This window comes from Quercus robur, chromosome 3 (genome assembly GCF_932294415.1).
Source record: "Quercus robur chromosome 3, dhQueRobu3.1, whole genome shotgun sequence".
NCBI classification, from domain to species: domain Eukaryota; kingdom Viridiplantae; phylum Streptophyta; class Magnoliopsida; order Fagales; family Fagaceae; genus Quercus; species Quercus robur.
The window spans coordinates 18,540,796-18,563,808 of NC_065536.1; the positions used below are offsets into that span (position 1 = coordinate 18,540,796).

Sequence of the window (23,013 nt, forward strand, 5' to 3'; positions counted from 1 at the left end):
AAGCACACCTTTTTCTGAAAAAAATTGTCTTCTTTATCAATTTATGTTACTTTTTCAGTTTACAGGTATTATTTTAGGATATTTTTTTTTTTTTCTGCCAAATATTTTTTGTTTTTTTCTGCCTTAACCAGCACCAAGCGGTGCTGGTTAACATTCTCCATATAAGAATATGAAAAGAAGGGGGAAAATAAAGTGTCATTCAAACAACACAACCGAAAAAGAGGAAAAGAGAAAGGCACATATCTAAAATACTAAGAATATAAATAAGAAAAAAAAAAAAAAAAGAAGAGAGGAAATTATGTAAAACCCCACATAAAAGCTGACAATTGTACTAGAAGAGACCACCTTGCACTAATTTCTCTCTTTTCTGCAGACTTTAACTAGTATCCATGTAGGCATGTACAAGAAGATGCACCAGTAGTTCTTGACTCTAGATTCTTCAAGTATTCCCTATCGACCCCCCCCACAATCCAACAATCTCATTTTCACTCCTTTTCACAACACAGAAACTGAAAAGCATATATAACCCACTCCTCTCTCTCTCTCTCTCTCTCTCTCTCTCTCTTCTTCACAACTGAATCACAACATTACACATCATTCCCATTTTGACCCATCACTCTCTCTGTCTTTTTCTCTCTTTTCTTTTGCTAAAATATAAATATTTGTTAAACTTATACATATTGTGTCTACCAAAAGAAAAAGAAAAAACCTCTATACATTGTAGTTTTATAATATTTCTCTTTTTTTTATTATTATCATTAAAAAAAGCAATGTAATCTCTCTCTTTAAGTTTGTCAGTTTGTGTGTAGAAAGGGAATGGCGAAAGAGGCAGTGCGACTTCCTCCACTGTTGTTTCTTGAGCTAGTACCTGTCTTGCAACTCTGTCGTCTTCTTCTTCAACTTGCTCTGGCTTCTTCCAATGTGGTGCCTCGAACTCTGCTGCTTCTCCTTCTTTTTCTCTTTGTCTCTTCCGCTCTCATTGTGATCTCTCCTCTCTGATCCACTTTTATCTCCTCCCCACACCCCACATTCCCTTTCAAGGTGCATTTACCATTTCTGGGTTTTACTCACAGATTCACTCACCCTTTTCTTGTATACATGTATGTATGTACGTATTTATGTGTGTGTATGTGTGTGTGTGTGCGTGTGATGCATTCTGTGTACACATTGGATCTTTGTTTGGGTTTCTGAGGAGTTTGTGGTCTGAGATTGCTTCTCTATCTAGATATTTTACCTTTTTCATGATGTAGACAGTGTTTGGTTTCTGAGAAAATGTTAGAATGTAAACTATCTAGTTATTTTTTTGGAATAAATATTTGAGACCCTTTGGCTTACTGGGTTGGTTTTTACACAAAAATTCAAACTTTATTGAGTATTTATTCATTTCACTATTTCGTCAAATGATATCTTTGACCAATGTGGTTTCATAGCGAGCTTTAAAAGTTAAATCTTTTGCTTTGTATTTTTTTTTAAAAAGAAATAACTGATTTTGGTTTTGAAGGGTCTCTTTAATTTCTTACATTATCTCTTTAAAGTGAGAAGTATTTTATTTGTTACAATGCGGTTATTTGTTTCACAAGAAAAAAGGAAAAAAAGAAGAAAGAATTTTACTTTATAAGCATATGGGATTATTGAGTAACTTGGCAGATTAGTGTAGCTTTCCTTTGTTTTTACTTTGCTGCATTCATTTCACTTTCAAACTTCAGTACATTCCAAGAATCATCTTTTGAAGCATGATCCATGGTGTTGTGAATATGTAGTGGGAATTTTGAAGTGTTTTGGCATATGCCCAGAAGAAGAGGAATATAGAGGCTATCACTCACATGGAGCAATACGAGATTCTGGAGCAAATTGGTAAAGGAGCTTTTGGTGCTGCTCTTCTTGTGAGGCATAAGCATGAGAAGAAGAAGTGAGAATGAAAAATCACACTCTTGGTTTTTTTTTTTTTTGTGTCTGTGTTTATTTAAGAGCATTGAGAATTTATTGATGTATAGTATAATGGTTATTTCTGATTGTGCTTTGAGTTCTAATTTGGCTTCTTTTCTTTTTTGTGTTGATACATTAAGGTATGTGTTGAAAAAGATTCGTCTTGCCCGTCAGACTGATAGGTCTCGTAGATCTGCACACCAGGAGGTTGGTTCTCCATTCTTGTTGGCATGGTTAAATTTTCCACATATGTTCTCTTTATATGTTTATGCCACATTAGTCCTGAATATTTTTGTTTGAGGTTCTTGAGGACCAACATACGAAGGGACTTCATGAAAACAAAAATTAGGAAAAGAAAGAAAAGGAAAAGTTCTGTGCTTTGTATATCTTGTGAGAAATGGTGAACATAGTTGACTGAGTTTTTAAAATATGTTAACAGCTGCTGCACATGAGGCAGTAGATGAATTTAAGATTTTTTAGACCTTGAAATGGATGATACATTTGTGCATTACATACTAAAAAAACATGATGGATAGTATGGACTATGCAGTGGGTTTTGGACTTAGTTTACGGGCCTCCTCCTGCCTTCTTTTCTTTTCAAATTACTTAGCAAAACACGTATGCTGGACTGGATTGTAGTAGAAAATATGGTAGCTAATTGGGCTACATTTGAACCTTTTTTGTTGAATTATATTGGATTTATGTGACTTTCTGGATTTGACCCTTTTCTTGGTTTTCTGTAGATGGAGCTTATTTCTAAACTACGAAATCCCTTTATTGTGGATTACAAGGATTCCTGGGTAGAGAAGGTATGTTGTTCCTGTAATTATAGATTGCCTATTTACTTATCCAAAAAAATATATATGTATCTATATATATCTTTCGTATTTGTGTTTGTTCTGAATTGGTATACTATTTCCATTTTTCTGCTGCCTGATTGGTTTGATGGAGCTTTTGTTTTTCTTCTTCCCCTAAAGCCGAAATGTGTCCAGATTCTCTGCTGTTGGTGCTTGTTAAAATGTTTCTTTTGAAAATTATAAATTTATATAGAATGTACCAAACTATATGAAATTGCAAAATATGTCTTAATTCTTAGGTTTTAGATTGCTCTCTTGCTGAGCTTCTTGGACATTAAGGATATTCTTGAATTACAAGTTTGTGAGATACTTCTCGTGTTGGTTTTCATCATTGATTCATTTTCAACCATAACTGGAGTAAGGCCATCGTTAGCTGAGTTGAGTTGAGTCAGCAATGTGAATTGTTCAAACAAGTTTCCTTTTTCATAAATAATCATTCCACAAATTTGATTCAAAATCAGTAGCCATCTATGGATGGGGTTGGACATGGTCTAAAATCAAGAAAATCATTCGAGATTTTTGATGGCCTTGTGTACAGCTTTGATGCATGGTGTCAAGTCAGTGGTGAACACCTTTGATCCCACATGGAGTACTCTATTGTTGCACAATTGGTTCTCTAGGACATATGACCTCATTTAAAATTTATTATTATTATTACTTTTGTTTCTAAATTTGTGTCTTTCTCCCAATTTGTGTGTTTTTGCTAATCAAATATAGCAACCTCACTAACTTGCTATAGCCTAACATTGGTTCATATTGATGCCTTTGCCCTCAGGGTTGCTATGTCTGCATTGTTATTGGTTATTGTGAAGGAGGTGACATGTGAGTTTTCTTTCTTGTTGAAGTAGGATTTGAGAAATGGAAGATTTTTCTTTGTCTTAAGGAATTGTATAACTTCAGATCACCCATACTACTTTTTCCTGTGTGGTACAGGGCAGAAGCTATAAAGAAAGCTAATGGTCTTCTTTTCTCTGAAGAGGTTTTTATTTATTTTGTTTTTTGTTTTTGTTTTCTTTATCCTTTTGCTGCAAAAGTTGATTTTACATTCCTTGCACAGTATTCAACTATCATGTGCTTAAGTAGTTTATCATTCTCAGAGTCTTTGCATCTGATTATTAAAGATACTTTTATCAGAAGCTCTGTAAGTGGCTTGTTCAACTTCTGATGGCACTCGACTACTTGCACATGAATCATATTCTTCATCGTGATGTCAAGGTTAGTGGTGTTTCTTTCTCCATCCATATACTCTGATGCTAATTTATACTGATACTCTTCCACGATTCCTCCAGTGTTCAAATATATTCTTGACAAAAGATCAAGACATACGTCTTGGTAAGTGATTCTATAATTTCTATAGTTCTCTCAAAGGTGATCATAGTTTTGCTAACACTAGATCAATGATGGAGCAGGTGATTTTGGACTTGCCAAAATGTTGACCTCAGATGATCTTGCTTCTTCTGTAAGTAATGCAATATCTTTATATTGGTCAACTTATGAATGATTTATTATATTTATCATTGATGATAATTCTCATCTTGTAAATCAGGTTGTGGGAACTCCAAGCTATATGTGTCCTGAGCTTCTTGCTGATATACCTTACGGTTCAAAGTCAGATATTTGGTCTTTGGGTAAGCATTTTGTGTGAGTGTGTGAAAGTTATTTGGCATTGATTAATTTTATAGTTGTTTTGCTGAAAGTGTTTATGTATTGTGAAATTCTGTTATCCAGGATGCTGTATGTATGAAATGACTGCTCATAGGCCTGCATTTAAAGCATTTGTAAGTTTTTGGACCTTATCATTTTAAGGCATACATAGAGGTAGATTGCATTTAGCAATAAAAAAAAAGGTAGATTGCTGCATTTCCTTCTCTCTGAGTTTCAAGGAAATACTTGTACTAGGACGATCATGCAGAATGTGTGGGCATCAATCATCATGTTTTGTTATTTTATTTGCTAAAAATAGTGTACATGTGTAAGTGTAAGTAGGCCACTTTAATCTTCAAAATTTCATCACCATAGATGCGAATGGTCAGATCCTAAGAATCTAATTTTGTTAAGCCTAATACATAAAACAGCCATATTTAAGGTATTGAGCATGAATGTAGAAACTCATGTGTTTGGATTTGAAATATAAAATCCTTCTCCAAGGTTCAGTTCATGTGGTTATGTTGCATAGAATAGTCTTCTGGAAACTTTGTGAACTGAGGTCCAAAGTTTCTACTGTTTTGCCCCATGTTTCAAGCCTCCTTGGATTCACTCCTTAGGGAATGCCAAGTGACCAATTCTTTCTGGAATTGGCTAGGCATCCCTAGCCATTTCATCCACTCTTTTTTCCTTTCATGGAACATTGGTTAAATGTCTATTGCTCTAGTATTACGTATGGCATGCAGTCTATCCCTTGGCAAATTGTCTTTCCTTTGGGCGTCTGGTCTCCCAGGTTGTTTAGAAATAAATTGGACTTTAAGGATCCTTCATCCAAGTTTGACCCTGTTGAGATCTAGTTTTTTCCTTGGAGAAGGAAACCCAAAGCTGTTTAACCTCCCCTTTCTCTGACCATAAAATGGCACAAGCTAAATTCTGACAGATCCTTGATGGGTAATTCAGGGTTTTTTTTTTTTTGGGGGTGGGGGCGCTCACTTGAGAGTTCCTCAGATCTCGGATGAAAGGGTACCCTTGGTCCATTGGAATTATGAGGAGTGCCAAAGCTGGGCTGTGGGCATTGCGGGATTGTGATTACTCATTTAGATGTTGAGCTTGATGCTTTTACAGTGGTTCAATTATTGAACTCTTTTAAAATTTCATAATTTCTTTCTTAGGTCCATCGTGAATGAGTGGAGGTGGTTTCTGATGTGGATCAAACACCATTGAGTTTAGCATATTTACAAGGAAACCAATATTTGCGCTGATGCTCTAGCAAAAATGGGATGCGCTCAACAACTGGACTTGTAGTTTGTCTGCCTGCTAATTATACTATTCCCTATTTGTATTTTAATTTTTCAGACAGGACTTGAACTGTTATCTCCAGATCCTTAATGCATTCAGTGGTTACCCAAAAAAAGAAAAAAAAAGAGGGATATGAATGTAATAAACACATGCAATGCATGCACACTCATTCTCTCTAGATATTTTAAATATAGAGTTTTTTTATATAGATTTGTTATGAAATTAGTTTGAGATATTTAGGATGTTGTTTGTAAGTAAACTTTGGCAGAACTTATACCAAAAAAAAAAAAAATCTTTAAAATTCATTTCTGTAATGCATTGTCATGTTGCTCCCTGCCTCTGTGTGTGTGAGTTTATATGGTCTGGATTTGGTCTCCCAAGTTTATGAAGATTCCATTTATTCAATAAAAACCTATAAAGGTTCCCCTGTACCTTTCTTTTATCAGATATCGTTTTCACCATGGTTAACACTGCATGGCTTCCTTCTTTTACGCTTTCTCCTGCATGTATAGCAATTGTTGTTTTTCATTATTTTAAAGTTTACTTTCTTTTTATTGAGCAGGACATGCAAGCACTGATCAACAAAATAAATAAGTCTATAGTTTCTCCACTTCCGACAAAATATTCTGGTGCATTGTAAGTCCTATGCTTTTCTTTGTATAAATTTTTTGGCTGTTCATGCCAGTCCTCATCTTACCTTTCTGCTTGGTTTATTACAAAATCTACTACCTAAAGACATCCAAGATATGCATTTGGAAATGAGCTAGGTTGTGATTACCAATAATTTCCTAAGGTTCACTTGTAAAGTTAAAAATAAATTTTTATTTGTATATGTATCTTAGCTTTTAGTTGGTGAGTGCTGTTGTTCTAACCATATCGCTTATTTCTGTTTTCAGTCGAGGTCTTGTTAAAAGCATGCTGCGGAAAAACCCAGAAATTAGACCAAGTGTATGTATAATTATTCTTTGATCTACATCTTATACAAATATGTGAAATATATCTATATTAATATAGGATAACTGGCCCACATAGCCAATGATTTACAAAGTGTACAAAAGATTTAGTCATTCTATACTTCATTTTCTTAGTCATTAATGCTATATTTAGCATGTTCACTAAAATCTGCCACATGTTGGTTGAGGGATGCCACTTAAATTGCCTTTATGCTGAACTAATGAAAAACCTTGAAGGATTTTGGGGACAATTCAAGTAAATTTTCATTAAATGCTAGCCCATATTGCTGTTGCCCCATCGCCCTATATCTCCTTGGTGGCGGCATGTCACCGTGTTAAATATTTATAGCCGTAGTGGATATGTCAAATGTGATGCCCTAGATGGTGGAGGCAAGCCGTGTTGGTAGAGAGATGGTCTTTTGATGGTAGAGGTGTTGTAGGCAGTGGCAGTGTTGCTCTAATCGGTGGGCTGCGTGATAGTAATAATCTTGGCATGTGGGATGTCATTACTATGTGTATCAAAATTAAAAGTTAGCTGGAAAATCATTGTGTTTCATATCTAATATAAAATAAGTTATATCATAAAAATTGGGTCTCACATCCTGTATTGTGTTAATGCTTTGTTTGTTTCGGTGGAAAAAAAGTCCATAGAGTGGAGTTGTGGAAAACGTTTTTCACTTTTACGTAACATATTCAATAGACTTGCACAAATACACTGCACACCACAAAAAACTCATTACTAACTTATCTCTCTTCATCCCCTTTCTCTCTACATAGATTGATTGTTGACTTTTTCCAAATGACTTTCTTTCTCCATCCAGTCGTTTTCCCACATAATTTTTCATGCAGATTCTAAATATTTTTTTTTTTTCATTAAGCATCCCCAATGGCGTAAAAAATAGGAAATGTTTTCCCATTTGGATCTACTTTTGTGAAGTAAAGTTTTTGTTCTGCAATTGTTTGGAATTACAAAGCATATTAATGATTTTTCTGTGCAAACCAACAATCAAAAAATTTTGTATGGCCATTTTCAAGATTGCAATCAAACACAGGAAAACAAGTCACTTTTCATAAAGTGTTTCTCAGAAAACGTTTTTCGTTGGAACAAACGAAGCATTTATTTTACATTCTCTGGATACTTTCTCTTTTGTTATAGTTCATGTTTGAGTTCCCATATCTCCTTACTCCTTAGTGATCATATCTTACTGAAGTATGTTGAAAAATTGAATCATAATGGATTAGGTGATCAAATCTTTAAAAAAAAAAAAAAAAAAATTGCAATTAGAAACTGATAGTAGTATAATAAGAAATTAGCTGTAAAAAAATTAATATAAAATATGAAATTATACCATCAACCTTATTTTTTTCTTCTCTAATTAATTATACAATATTACTGAAAGCTAATATTAATAAAATTTCATTTTCAATACACAACTATAATTCATTAAAATTCTAAATCCTATAATTAGTTTAGATTTACTTTTTACTTGAAAAGTATTTGATAATTAATATATTGTGTCAAACTTTATTCAAACTCAAAATGAACTCATATTATATTGGGTTGAAAACTTGAAATAAACAACCTCTTGGCATCAAAAGATGAATGAAAATTTAATTTATTAATATTTTACTAAGAGGTTATAATCTATTAATTCATTTTCAAATTAATTAATGTTTAATAGATTGGCGCAGCAATCACCCTTTTGCCCGTGACCAATGTTGTTATTTAGGTCACCCTCATTTCTGCACATTCTCTCTCGCTTCTTTACCAAAAATGTCATTGCTTAGCTGTTTGCTGAAGCGTTTTCTTAGTCCCACTTTGCAGCAAGAAAATAAAATAAGTTGAAAAAATAAAAAAGGAAAGTTACTTTTCCTGCTAGTTCGAAGTATTTCAAAAAGGATATCCAAAATGTGTCATGACCTTTGCCATTGAAGTATTTTTAGAAAGGATATACAAATGAGCCTAGAAATCTTCCATTCAGTTTTATGATGGCAAGACTCCTGTGATCGCATTATGCCCAACACTTGTTGAGAAATTTTGGTAGTATGCTGTTTCTTGAATTTATTCATTCATACTGTGTTTAGAGGCACTGAGGATTTTCCTCTCATATGAAGTGTATTTGTTATGGCAGGCCGCAGCCCTACTTAGGCATTCCCACCTTCAGGCTTATGTTCTTAAGATTCACCTTAAGATCAACGGCCCCCGAAGAGGTAGTTTACCTGCCCAGTGGCCTGAAACCACTTACATGAAGAAAACCAGATTTTCGGAGCCAAAAGATGTTCCGTATTCTACTTACAGGGAAAAGCGCCGTTCATTCAGCAATGATAGGACTTTGAATCCAAGCATATCTGGAGCTGAGCAAGATTCTCTGTGCTCTACTTTAGAAATTCATGACAACCCAAGTTATCTGACTCAAAGATTACAAGAGCTGTCTGTTCGAGGCATCATCGAAGAGACAGCCATTTCTAAGACAGTTGTTGCCAAAGCTTCAGATATTTCTAAATCTTCAAGACGTACTACAGCAACAGCTGGTGGCCCTCCTAAAAGAAGTGAATCGGTAAGATTTATTAGAAGTCTGTGTGTGTGTGTGTGTGTGTGTGTGTGTGTGCACATACATTGGATGATGGTCGCATGTAAGTTTCTCCAACCAACAAGCTCAAACTTGAATAATCACTTTTCAGTGGGTGACTTTTATAGTGCATGTTGGAAATTTTCTTTTGCAATATTTACTTGTGTTAGAAGTTTGAGTTCTTGAATTTCATTTTTGCAGTTTCCTGTTTCATACACTCCAAGAACTATCACAACAGCTCGAAGAGCATCTTTGCCATTGTCAACAAGAGGTGCAAGTCAACAGTCTCCTTGCAGGCCCAATATTGGAATCCTTCACTGTTTAAAATCTCCAGATGTTTCTGTCAATTCCCCTCGTATTGACAGGATGGTGGAATTCCCTTTAGCCTCTTATGAAGACCCGTTCTTTCCTGTCCGTAAAACTTCAACAACCTCGGCACAAGGCTCCTCTGGGTCCCCGCAGTACAATGATCATTCCATCACCAAGGACAAATGTACAATAGAGACAGATAGAGCTTCTGCCAAGCCCAGTTTCCCTGATGCATGGCAGGGAATTCAACGCAGTCTGTTTCAAGCAGATGGAAAGGATGGAAGTGATGAATGCTCTGATCAAAATGCAACTGCTGGGGCGTCAAGCCGTACTTCATCAGATTCTCGCCAACGCCGGTTTGACACATCATCATACCAGCAAAGAGCAGAAGCCTTGGAAGGTTTGCTTGAATTTAGTGCAAGGTTGCTGCAACAGGAAAGGTATGATGAGCTTGGGGTGTTGCTGAAGCCATTTGGGCCTGGGAAGGTATCCCCTAGGGAAACTGCTATCTGGTTGACTAAGAGCATCAAGGAGAATAATCTCAAGCAGGAAGATGTTATTAATGAAATGCTGCCACATGTACTATAAATCTAGCTCTAACAATTTATAGAGTCGGCTCTATTTTGTTTGACGTATAGAGGCACTAGGAGCTTAGGCAGATTCTGATATCATAGGTTTTTGATAGATTTTCATGCCTCTTCCATATTCATCAATGTTTCAAGTTTAAGACTTTCATTGAGATGGTAATTAGGTATCATGTGTCATGGATTTGTATTGTAGCTTAACAAATTAGATGAGGTAACAGAAGTATTCTGATATGTACAAACGTTTCTTACTGTATTGTTTCAATTCCACCATATCAATGGCTTTGTACTGGCACAATGTCCTAAAGATTCATGAAGATGTATTTTTCTTGCTTGTTTATTATTTTCTTCTTTTCTGTTGTTATGGTCCAAAATTTCTTTCTTGTGGTTGACGAACATTCAGGTACTTTCTATTGGTTCAACTGGTCATTTATGCCTGGTGTATGGCTAGCTTAGCCAAGACTTTCAGTGGTATGCTGCACAATACTAGCAGAGGGTAAGATCTCTGTGCAGAATCAGAGCCAATCTTTATGTTTCTGTTATTAATCTTCTAGGGGGCATGGTTTTACCAATCAGATCCTGTATAGAGCGTAATGTAATTATTCAATATTCAAAACCTAGTTTGCTTTGAGCCAAAATGCAGCCATTTTATTTTATTTTTGGATGATTGAGTTTGGCCCCAAAGAAATGTACCCATTTTTAGAGATGTTGAAAAGCACTATTTACGCACCATGGTCATATCAGGCCTTTTCCTCAAGAATTGCAAGTGCGTTAGGTTAAGGAAGCAGGAAAAAAGAGAAACTAAAAAGACAACCTATACCTATCTTTCTTCTACAAATATAGCACCTGACTGAGTGGAAGTGAGAGGCAACTGTGTTCACCTCACAAAACAACACAGGTCAAAGTAAATAAAGACAACTAACTGTTTATTTTTTTCCCTTATAAAATAAAGGGAGATGACCTAGGGTATAAGTAAACTTTATTGTGATTTATGTGATAATAATTTGGAGGAAAACATGTCCTAGTACTCATTGTAGGCTTATAGCAGATGCATTCATTTTTTTCCCCCATAATTTTTCCTAGGCAAAGATTTGACTTTAAGATCAGACATAACATATCAGATTCTATTAGGATATCTGATTTGGATTTACCATTTTTATAGGACAACAGATTCTTGCAAATGTTTGCGTACACACATGCACATAAGTATGTAAACACACGTATAAATATTTATGCATATAGATATATGTACAAATCTGGGATCCCCTGATAATGTCTTGGATATCTTATTACTACACTAGGTATGCATTCAAAATTGAAATGATCTGAATTTGAGTTGTTTAGGGCCTTGGATTGAATAAAAGAAAATAACCTAGGTACAGTTTAATTCAGCTTAATGGCACTAACTCTGCTCATATTTAGTGTGCTCTAACCAGGCCTTATTGGGGATATGGCTATGAAGATTTACTCAAGAGACTGGCAAGTTATGGAGGAGATTGGTGAGGTTAAAATATTGGGAATGGTGTGTGGAATTGATCTTCGCTTACTGTGTGCCACTCATGTGGTTTTTGGTTTAAGAAGGTGATTAGAGCCAGGTGGGACTCGTTTCTGTAATTTGTTAAATATAGTGTTGGAAATGCAAGGTGGATAAGATTTTGGAATGATACTTCGTGTGCTGGTAGGAACCCAGCATCTTTGTCATTTTGTCCTCTGAACTATTTTAGTTAGCGACCATAAAGATGTTATGGTGGGTGATTGCATGGCAGGATGTAATGGTGGAGTTCATTGGAATCCTATTTTTTTGTGAGGCCTGCTCAGGATTAGGAGATGAAAATGTTTGTAAACTCTATAGAACTGTTGTACTCGGTTAAGTTCGTGTGGAAGACATGGTAAGCTGGATATAGAATAATATGGTTGTTTCAGTGTTCTTACTTCTTATGAGGTGCTGAAAGGTGGTGTTTCTATATTTTCCTTGGAAGCCAGCATGGAGGACAAAAACTCCTATTAAGATATCTTTCTTTGTGTGGACTGCAGCCTGGGGGAAAATTCTTACGCTGGATAATCCCATCAAAAGAGTATTGCTAGTGGTAATCTAATGAAAAGAGGAATGGTGATGGTGAATAGGTGTATCATGTGTAAGAATAGTGAAGAAATTCTGGATCATCTGCTATTGCATATTCTAGTAGCTACAGAGTTGTGGAATTTTATATTTATTGCCTTTGGAATGAAGTGGGTGATGCCTAAAATGGTGAAAGGATTATTTCAATGTTGCCATGTATGGAGCTAGAGGAATCTCAGGACGTTTGAGGACCAGGAGCTACCTGAAGAGAGATTCACATCAAAGTTTGTGATCTCGATTAAGGAACCTTTGGGTACATGTCCAGTATACTCCACTGGTTCCCTTTGTATGATTTTTTTGCTTTATTGAAATTTCTTATTACCTATGTTAGACTTATGGTTAAGTGATTAAATTTATCATTTTCTAATAGTTTAAACTTTTGGGACAATCGGTAATTTAACATGGTATTAGAGTAGGAGATTTTGAGTTCGATTCCTGTCTTCGCTCTACCTCCCATTTAAAATGTTAAATAAGGGAAGCTTAGGCCCACAAGTGAGGGGGAGTGTTAAACTTATGGTTAAGTGATTAAATTCATCATTTCCTAATAGTTTAAGCTTTTGGGATAATTGGTAATTTAACAACTTATATTAAAAAAAGGGCTAAGTGCGGTATTTTATGGCATGCTAACTGCTAGAGAAGTTCAAAGCTTTTATGTGAAGTTTCTGCAGATATTTCTGCTGGTGGTTTGAAGGTGAATGTTCGTATAAGTGATAATCGTATTGTTAGCAAAAAAAGATAATCATATTGCTGTTTACTTCAAGACTGGTTCAACCTAGTGTGATGTACTGGTGGAAATCTCAAATTAGGTTTTTAGGTGTCAGATCAGATAGAACTTGAAATTTTCCTTTTATATGAGGCAGCAAACTTGTGGTGCTAATGAACTCACTCTTTCATAATGTTGGCATAATTTGATTATATATTAGTGAAAGCATGAACCTGCATATTTGTGGTCTTTCACCTAATGTCTAGATGCTAGTTACTTGATTTAAGTTGGAGGCAATGCAGAGACAAGAGAATGCTAAAAGAATAAACGAATGTAAGATAATAAGTTACTAACAAGGAGGGAAATGATGGCAGTGTCTGTGGCTGAAGAGATATATATGATCTTGTTACACAATCTCTGATGACAAGTGATTTGGTTTTGACAAACCAAATGCCTCTATAGTTTCTTTTTGTAAGAAAGAGATCCATTTCAATCAATTTTTGTTTCTTGAAATTCACTTGAGCCTGTACATATACTTGTAGTTTTTTAGGTTCTTCATTGTATGACAGGAACACGATCAAATGCGAGCAGTCAAGAAAAAAAATGAATGAAAATTAGTATAAGGATTAAATTCCATGCTCCTTTGTAGTTTTCTTATGACTGGCATAATCCAATGTCTCCTCCTTTCATTTATATTGCAGCCTAATCATTCTGTAGTTGAAGCTTGAATCATTTGTCTTCCATATGATGATCAATGGCTAGAACAGAGTCATATGGGGCTGCATTCATTAATGAAAGAAATTAGACAAAATGAAAAAAAAAAGAAAACAAGTTGAAGTCAATAGAATTTAGCAAAGCCCTAGATGATTTCTTACATCATATGCATCAAGATATTGTTAGTGGTTGGAATGACTGCTCGTTGTGCTCGTTGAATCAAACTTTCTGTTTGATGATCTCATTGACTGGTAGAGCTTGATAAACCAGGGGTCATGGCCATTGTGTTTCAAGTGTGAAGATGAGTGTTGAAATTGATAATTTACTGGGACACTCATTCCATCTGTCAACTCCATTTGCTTACTTTTCTGCCTCGTTCTCCCATTTGGGCGTTGCTTTGGTTCACTCTGTGACCTGGCTTTAGCCCTTGAAGATTCTGTGTTAGCCATGTAACTTGGTAAGAATGGATAGTCATGTGACACATGACCTATAAAATCAGCTTGTTGAAAAGTGAAAGAGGCTTGTGTTGGGTCCCCATATGGATCTTCTCACTTTGAGATTGAATGATGTCCAGAATAATATGTTGTGAAACCCTGTTCTATCCTCTCACTTTGTGAAAGATTCAGATAGCCACTTTTGCTCTTTGAAACTCCCCAAATTTCATTGAGATTCTTATCGAATTTTTCCTACACAAAGAAGGCCATATGAGAAACAGTGACTGAAAATTTCAGATCATAGCCTTCTGTTACAGGGCAGCAGGTAATGAGCTTCCCTGGAGCTTAGCATTTGTTTAGTTTGCTTAGAAGAAAATGAAATTGGGACCTAGAAGGATTTTTTTCTTTTTAATTCCAAACAAATAAACTCTTGTATGCAAAGCCATAAAAATTTCCATCCTTGTTTGGTTGTGTTTTCTTATCCCTAGTCTTGCCAGAAAACCAGAAGGAATAGTAGACATTATTCTTTTTTTAAACCTTTCCTCTTTGATTTATGAAGTAACATGTCATGGGAAAAATGCTAAAACTGCACACAAAATAAGACTCACTTTATGCATTCTTCTGGATCCATTGTCCTGAGTGAAATTCCTGTGAATGGGCGGTTGCCTTTTGACAGCAGGATGTGCTTCCTCTGCCATCTGGATTCTCTGAACTCGAGCTCTAACTTGAATAGCCATCATTGCATGCATGCGCCGCATAATAGCACTTGTTTGTTTCCTTACAAGATGACCCTTAACTAGTGCCTGTAACTTGACAAGTCCCTTTAAGCTTGCAGTGCTCTCCTTGCCTGAAACAACATAGGCAGATCATGAAAACGAACATAGCAATTCCCATTTTTATATTCAGTAAGTTATTTCAGCATGGACGGTATAAATTTTATTTATGATGTCAAGCCAACATTAGGATTAACTTGAGCTTTTATGCGCTGGAAATGTTGTTAGAATTGAAAAGATAAAGATTATGGGTGGAAGCTCATACCAAATAAGAGCGAAAGACAGCTTGAATCTTTGTAGCAGCTGCATTCTCAGCATCTTTAACTGCCATTGCCATGGCCCAATTCTGCTGTACCACAGATTCTGCATTGGCATGATTTTGCCGACCCTCATCTTCTGCCATGGCCTGCATTGGAAGTTTGATGGTGTCAATTGAGTCAAGTGACTTAGAAACTTTATGGTTGTTAGCTGCTACTTTTCCCAAACTCCATCTTCTCTTCATTCTAGGTGTTCCTGGTTGACTCCTTGATTTGGTAGCCATGCACTCAGCAGAAAAAGAAAGATCATTCTTCTTGCATTTCTCCAATTTGTTAGTGTCAATAGAGTCAAGTGATATAGAAAATTTTTGGGATGCCTCTTTGTTAGCTGCCTTTCCCAAAGGCCATCTTTGCTTCACTTTAGAGATCCCTGGTTGGCTCCTTGATTTGGTATTCAAACACTCAATAGGAAAAGAAGTTTCATCATTGTATTTGTCCACCCTTTTGCCCACCAAAATGTTTCTAATCCATCTGCCTGCTTTTCCCATCTGTGTGATTAGGTCTAAAGTCCCCAGCTGCTAAAGAATAAGGGAGTGATAAACACACATAGATGTATATAGTACTTTGCTAATCTCCTCGTTACATAATTTGCAAGCTTGTTGACTTACATGGTTATACTATATTATAGAAGCCTGTTTAACACGACTCTTTCTCTAATGGATTCGTTTGTTATGTTATTCTTTATAGGTCGTGGCCTGCCAAACCTTTTTATGATTAAGCCATTTGCCACTCTCAAGAAGACTCATGTAGAAGATACTTTTCTCTACATGGAGCTTTGTCAACTGCTCAAATATAAATATGTTGAGGTCTCAATCATGCCTAGGGTCGTATATCCTTTAATTGCAAGTCTTGGAATGATTAGTGGACTTCCTCAATATTTGTTTGTTCTCAAGGTCTACATCTTTATCTTGAAATGATTAATTATCACGTAAGTTGCTGAAGTTCTGTTCCTTTTGAAGGCCTTATATGGGCACCAAGGGTTGTAAATATTTTTGAGTGCAGTTGAAGTTATTAATTATTAATCACCACATTAACTGTTTGAGTTCTTGTTTCCTTATGAGGCTTTACCCGAGTGCCAAGAGGCGTCGGTAGATATGATATCCTTGGTTTTACCAAGAAAGATTACAAGAACTATTTACGAAAGATACGAGTTGCTAGCTTGAAAAGATATTTTAATCATCAATTAAAGGAAAATCCTTCATATTTTTATGTTTGTTCAGTTGGATAGTGAGGGGTTGAATATTATTACCTTCTGGGCTGATATAAGGATGATCATTGACTAGAGATTTGGTGATATAATAGCATTTGATACAACAAATAACACAGACAGAAGGCCACTTGGTACATTTTTGGGATTCAATCACTGTAGAGAAATTGTTATATTTGGATGAGGAGTGTTTATACAATGAAAAAAGTGATGAAATAGTGAGATATACAATGACTTTACTTCAAATTGTCCTAGTGCATTTATTCAAGTTATCAGTGTCACCCACGTTATGGTGAGAATAAACTTTATGGATTTCAGCTTAACAATATCATATCAATTACTAAGTCTTGTAATTATAACTTGAGGTGGGATCTAATCACTCAAACACACGTGTATACGTTAACATAAAATATTCCGAGTAACCCTAGGAATTGGCATGGAATAATAGTTTTATTATGGTTATGATACCAACTGGAACTAGAAAGACAAAGACTACAAGACAGCATATTAGCAACAAAAAGGGCAATGACTACTAGACAGCACTTTATACAATTTGAGGGAACTAGTCAAATTTCTATTCTTGTCACACCTTTTAACTTCAACAAATAAAGCTGTCTATACACCACCAGTTTAGTTGCCTGAGTGGTACCCGATACCTTCTGTGTCCACTTACTCGGGAGTTCGAGTTCTCGCAATAACAAATTACCAGCAAAAAAACAAAAAAAAAGCTGTCTATAATCTATATATAAAAAAAAAAAAGCTACAAATTGCTCGCTTTGGTGCGAGGCTTGCCGCATCATGATTCGTGCATGGTATAGGCCAATTTGGTACATTTTTCAAGAAAACAGGGAATTTAGACAGGAGTGACAGAATTCATAGGGCCACGCGCTACTCATGTGCTCAAAGGGAGACTTCCTAGGTTGGATAGAATATCTTATAGTCATGGCCTCATGGGTAAAATGTATTAAATATTATATTTTGGGTTTTCCTAACGTATGCCCCGTTAGTAAATTATTTTATAAAATTTTTTATGTAAAAATAAAAAAATGATTAATTTTTTTTAGAGTTTTTTAATTATCAATAAAAACTTTTTTAAAATGAATGATTAATGTATGTCTTAGGGCACATATTAACTTGATCATTATTTTTAAGGGAAATGTTAATCAATGTCCTAAGGATATTGATTTAGGAGCTATTTTTAGAAAACATTTTATTAGGAGAATGATAAAATAATAAATATTGTTGATAACTTTTTAAAATTTCCATGAAAGTGGTATTAAAATTTTCCTATTATAATTTATTAACAATTTTCTTAAGATTTCGTTTGGGAGTTCATAAGGGAATGAAATGTATTTAAGTGAGGGAAATAAATGGAAAAGAATGGAATGAAATAAAATTAAGTAACCTTGATTGGATGTCTTAAAATAAAGGAATGGAAATGAATAGAATGTAACTAATTTTGTTTGGAAGTAACATAGAGGGAATGACATGGAATAATTTTATAACAATATTACTATTAGACCCCTCTTTTAAAATGAAGGGTTGAATATATAGGGGTATTTTGGAAGTTTTAGTAAAAAATTCATCAAATCTAATTTCATTCATTTCCATTACTCCCAATTTTAGGGGGAATGCAAATTTGAGGTTTTAAAGAAATAGAGAGGAATGTGTGTTCCCTCCTACTTATTCCATTCCATCTCACTTAAACTTCCAAATAAGGGAATTGACTTTCTATTCCCTCCATTAAAACTCTCAAATAAGGGAAGAGAAGAATATTATAAAATTATTCTTTTCATTTATTTTTATAAGGACTAGATTTGAGTCCCTAACCCAAAAGATGGATGGACTTAGTCCCAAATAACCTAAAACAATGAATTTGTAGAGAGTGGGTTGGAAAACTGGGTTTTAGTGAATCAGACAATAAGGAAAGTAGATCTTGAGGACAAGAGAATGAAGATAGACAAGTTTAAACTAAAGAAAACCGCTATCGGCATAGTCCAAGGAGATCAGTTCTTATATATTTCTCTCAAGATTGATTACAAGCTCAGTTTTTGATTGCTACAGTAATTTTCTCTCTAATTCTCGATCCCCCCCTTCCATGGAGGGTCTCTTCCATTATATAGTTCTCTTTAGATGATCTTGGCCCTCCACTTGTTGATCAACCAAGTCACTACTTGAGTGTTTATCCCATCGGACACCCTTTTAGCCCCTTTGTGCGTTGGGGCAGCTAGTGCAGAATTATTCAGGGATCTTCTACACATTAATGCAGTCAGAAAGTTAGTTGCAGAGCATTTAATGCGGTGGTAGCAGCTTTCCCTTGAGATATTTCATGACCTCCCTCTATCCTGTTCTTTCTGGATACTTATCCACATCAATGGAGTAGTCCAGACCGTTGCCCCTGGTGTCAGGCCGCCCCTTATGACTATTCATGTCCTCGGATTGGGCCCCTAGCCCAATATATATGTAGATGTGCATTCCTAGGCCTACCATCCCTACAATTTCCATTCCATTCCATTCCATTCCCTCTTCCTAAAAGAGGGTTAAGGACATCCGTTAACGTGATCCTATTTTTAATATTAATTAGTATAAGTGTTTGTGGGGTATGGGGTATGGGGGGCTAAGAGCCAAGGTTCAAATCTTCAAGAGAGAGCTTCACACACATATACACTTAAATTAGGTTAGAGTAGAATTTTTATCTTGTATAAATATATATATATATATATATATGTAAGGACACGATTTTTAACGGCCCAAAGATGATTTTGGGCTCGTATGTAAAGAGCCCGAACAATATGATTTGTAGAGAGTGGGTTTGGAAAGGCCTGCCCTTGGGCGCTGGGCATTGGTTTGGTCCTGCTTTCATGAGAACTCATACAGAGATAGGTTTGGATTGTATAGCTGAGCCTTACATCGATGTAGTTCGAAAGGTTTGACTCATCGGAATTAGTCCGAGGAGTATTATATTCTCACCATTCTTCCTCCTTTTTCTCCTCCTTTTTTCGGGGCCTCCCCCTCCTCTTTTTAGCTCTCTTTTCCCTTTTATACTAGTATTCACTTCCCCTTCTTCATCTACGTGTCAGTTTCTCCTTATTTGGGGTGACTACTCGTCCTATCAATCCATACGTCAGAGTGGTTGGGAAAAGCTGGATAGCATGGTATGGAGTATGGGCTTGTCAGGCGCTGGGCTCCACATTATGGTGTTGGCAGCTTTCTCGTTTGTACTGCTCTTGTACTGAGTTTGTCCTTTTCTTCAGACGCTTTGTGAGGTGTTGAGCGTGAGATCGTCCTCGGCCACATTCTTGGGCCATTAAGGGGCTTTCATCATACGTCCTCGGCAGTAGAGCTCCTCGGCTTGGGCCTTGGGCCTTTAATGTGAAGTGGGCTGGGATTTCGAATTTCAGGCCCCACAATATATATATATATATATATATAATTAAGTTGACATGGTATTAATTATTTTTTAGTTGTGTTTTAAAAATATGATTTCAACACTTAAAATTTGAGCTTTCAAAACAAGAGTTCGACAAAAAATTTTAAATGAAATTTTGTTTTGAAATCACAATTTCAACTTAAAGATCATGTTTCTAAAACACAATTTAAAAAAAGGAAAAAAAAAAATAGATTTCAAAAAATTTCAAATCAATGCCAATTTAAATAATTTTTATTAAATAATTTTTTTTTTTTTTGTAAATTTTGCTTGGGTTCATGGGTACATTTTTCCTAACTTAAGGTTAGGGACAAAACTAGAATTCGAACTAAGGGGCCAAAGTTTTGTGTCTAAGGATTTTTTAAAATTAGGTTAGAACTTAGAAGTAGGCATTTGTAATTTTTTTTCTTTTGAAAAAATTTAAATATTGTAGTTGATTTTTCCATAATTTTCAAACTATATTTATTAAAGAGATTTATCATGGTTTTTAAAATCAAATTGGATAAAGAACCAAAAAAGAGAGTTGTTTTATGTTTTTTGGTCTGACCAAGATATACCGATCGATGATCGAATTGAATCAAAGACATCATAAATATTATAAGCATTTAATTAATATTATAAATGCATAAATATTTGACTTTATTCTTTACACATTAAAAATTTTAGATCAATTTATTTGTTCTATTCAAATTATTCTATACACAATTCTTGATAATGCTATATTCTATCAATAACAATAGGTCAAAATTTAAACCCATGTCAACTACTAAATTTATACAACCACAAAATAATGGCTAATTAACGATGAAGCATTAATGTTTAGCAAAAAAAAAAAAAAAAAAACGGTGAGATCTATTGGTGAAATATCTAAGAGGTGAGATTCTTTTCAAATGTTGCAATTTTGAAAAAATAAATTGGGCAAGTTGTTTGAATAAATAAATAAATAATTTTCCATCAATTTAACAAGAGTCAGAAATAAACTTTTTTACTATCATTTTAGCAATAGAAAAAAAATGCCACAACTTATGTTAAAAAGAAAAAACAAAAGACAACTTAATAAAACAAAATAATACACTCCACAACAATCAGAGAGAGAGAGAGAGAGAGAGAGCATGCCTTAGCCGATTTCAATTCGTGTGTGAGTTTGGACAGTGGAACGAACTGACGAGTTGGAGACACCAACCCAAGCTGCTAGAACAATAAAGGGTGTGTGGAGTGTTCAATGGTAGAGACGGTGATTGGGTGTTTGTGGAGTGAAGCCGTGGAGGAAGGGATGAGAGTTGAGTGAGATAGAGACCTCTTGACTAGGAGAAAAATTGGGAAAAAATTCAATGGGGTATTGAAATTTATTTTTTGGTGGAAAGGGGTTTTGAAATTTATTTTGGTATGGATTTGTGATTTGTAATTGTCTTGTTAGTATTTTATTTTTGTTATTGACCGGATTTTTTATTTTTTTAGTTGGTATTTTTGCTTTGTCTAATGGTTTTTCTTGTTATCTAGAATTCTAGATATATGAATTATTTTTTTGATATGTTGGTTAGTCTAAAGGTTTTTTTATCTATTTTTAATGTTTTTGGGCACTTGGACAGAAGGGATGCCAGATAATATTTTTGGGTTTTATGGGTCACTATTATGTAAACCTTTTTAGGGGGGAGGGGCAAGAATATAAATTTCAGGGGCAAATTTTAAAAAATTTGTAGAGATATATATACTATTTATAATTTTTCAAAAATCTTGGGGGAGCCCTAAGCTATGTCCGTCCCTGCTTAAGGCTGTCCCAATCTTGCATGATCGAACCGCGATACATGCAAGGAAAGAAATGTCAGATTGTGTACCATATGTTTTGATGGAGGGAAAAGATAAGGAAAAATAAGCTACAAATTGCTCTGGTTTGGTACAAGGCTTGCCGCATCATGCGTGGCATAGGCCATTTTGGGCACATTTTTCAAGAAAATTTGGAATTTAATCAGGGGTGAGAGAAACTATAGGGCCATGTGCTACTCATGTGGCCAGGAGAAGACTTTCTGGGTTGAATAGAATATCTTTAAGTTGGGCTTCTGGGTAAAATTTATAAAGTATTATATATTTAAAATTAATTTTTATTTTTAGAATACTAAGTATTTTGACACTATTTCAAAGTTATTTAAATATCCAATATTTTTTTAATTGTGTTTTAAAAACAAGATTTCAATACTTAAAAATTGTGTGAGAGAAAAAAGAAAAAAGGTTTAAATTCTCAAAAATTTCAAAACGATGCCAATTTAAATAATAATAATTAAAATAATATTATTTTTGTAAATTTTGCATGGGTTCATGGAAACAACTTGCCTAGCTTAAGGTTGTTCCAATCTTGCACAATCGAACACGATTCATGCTAGGAAAGAAATGTAAAATTGTATACAATGCATTTGGATGGAGGGAGAGGATAGGGGATTAAAGGAAAAATGATGAGGAAAGTTTAATGAACCTTATTTGGAAGATTTTAAAGGAGGGAGAAAGGTTTGAGGTGATTTGGAGGGTATCTTTCCCTTCTAAACCCTTCAATTTATTAACCTAAGTGGGGGAATTGGGATGCGGAGGGGAGGGTTGCCCGTATATTAATAAAATTTAAAGTGTCAATTTGTCTTTATAATGTCAATTTATATCTATTTATTCAAAATTTGCTAATACTAATTATAATCTATACTATATATAAGATGATTCCCTTCTTTTAACTGGATTTTTATATGGTTAAAAAATATCTCATTAATGAAGGATAATTTTATTTAGAAATAGGGTCATAAATATCAAATAATAAATTTCATTTTAAATTCAAAAAGAGAATTCTTAAAATTTATGATTTTTTTTTTCTGTTCAAAAAAGAAATTATAATTACTGCTTATCTCTAAAGTTTATTATTTTTATTTGTTTGAAAAAAAATATTTCAAAATTATAATAGAATCAAATTATTAACCTTTATCCAAAAATATAAAAAAATCTCTGAGCATGTGCTCAGAGGCTAGTTGTTTATATGACCATTCCCCTTCTCTCTTCCCCCCTTACTTAATTTTTTAAACATGCACAAATAGGAGGCATATTTATTTCCCTTTCTCTTGCTTAATTTTTAAAACATCCAAATAAGAGGAATCCTCTCCTGTCATTGTCTTCTCCCTACTCATTATTCTCCTTTCACTTTAA

General features: G+C 34.8%; 2 protein-coding genes across 5 annotated transcripts; one reads left to right on the forward strand and one right to left on the reverse strand.

Moving 5' to 3' along the window:
- The first annotated feature begins 707 nt into the window (after nt 1–707).
- Nucleotides 708–10,485, forward strand: LOC126717368 (serine/threonine-protein kinase Nek2-like). 4 transcript variants are annotated; one of them, XM_050419043.1, is made up of 15 exons: nt 708–1,100; nt 1,794–1,909; nt 2,067–2,133; nt 2,670–2,735; nt 3,559–3,605; nt 3,717–3,762; nt 3,918–3,998; nt 4,073–4,115; nt 4,193–4,242; nt 4,330–4,411; nt 4,512–4,561; nt 6,289–6,362; nt 6,623–6,674; nt 8,812–9,237; nt 9,451–10,485. In XM_050419043.1, the coding sequence occupies exons 2-15, from the start codon at nt 1,824–1,826 to the stop codon at nt 10,144–10,146; spliced, it is 1,866 nt and encodes a 621-aa protein (XP_050275000.1). In that variant the 5' UTR covers nt 708–1,100; nt 1,794–1,823; the 3' UTR covers nt 10,147–10,485. The 4 variants fall into 4 exon arrangements, with proteins under 4 accessions (XP_050275000.1, XP_050275001.1, XP_050274998.1 ...); XM_050419044.1 differs by having other exon boundaries at nt 708–1,041; XM_050419041.1 differs by having other exon boundaries at nt 710–1,100; nt 1,761–1,909.
- Nucleotides 10,486–13,398: 2,913 nt separating this feature from the next.
- LOC126720051 (protein IQ-DOMAIN 19-like) lies at nt 13,399–15,838 on the reverse strand. The gene is made up of 4 exons (XM_050422523.1): nt 15,151–15,838; nt 14,721–14,959; nt 13,840–14,364; nt 13,399–13,743 (listed from the first exon to the last, which is right to left on the reverse strand). The coding sequence occupies exons 1-2, from the start codon at nt 15,688–15,690 to the stop codon at nt 14,936–14,938; spliced, it is 564 nt and encodes a 187-aa protein (XP_050278480.1). The 5' UTR covers nt 15,691–15,838; the 3' UTR covers nt 13,399–13,743; nt 13,840–14,364; nt 14,721–14,935.
- Nucleotides 15,839–23,013: the final 7,175 nt, after the last annotated feature.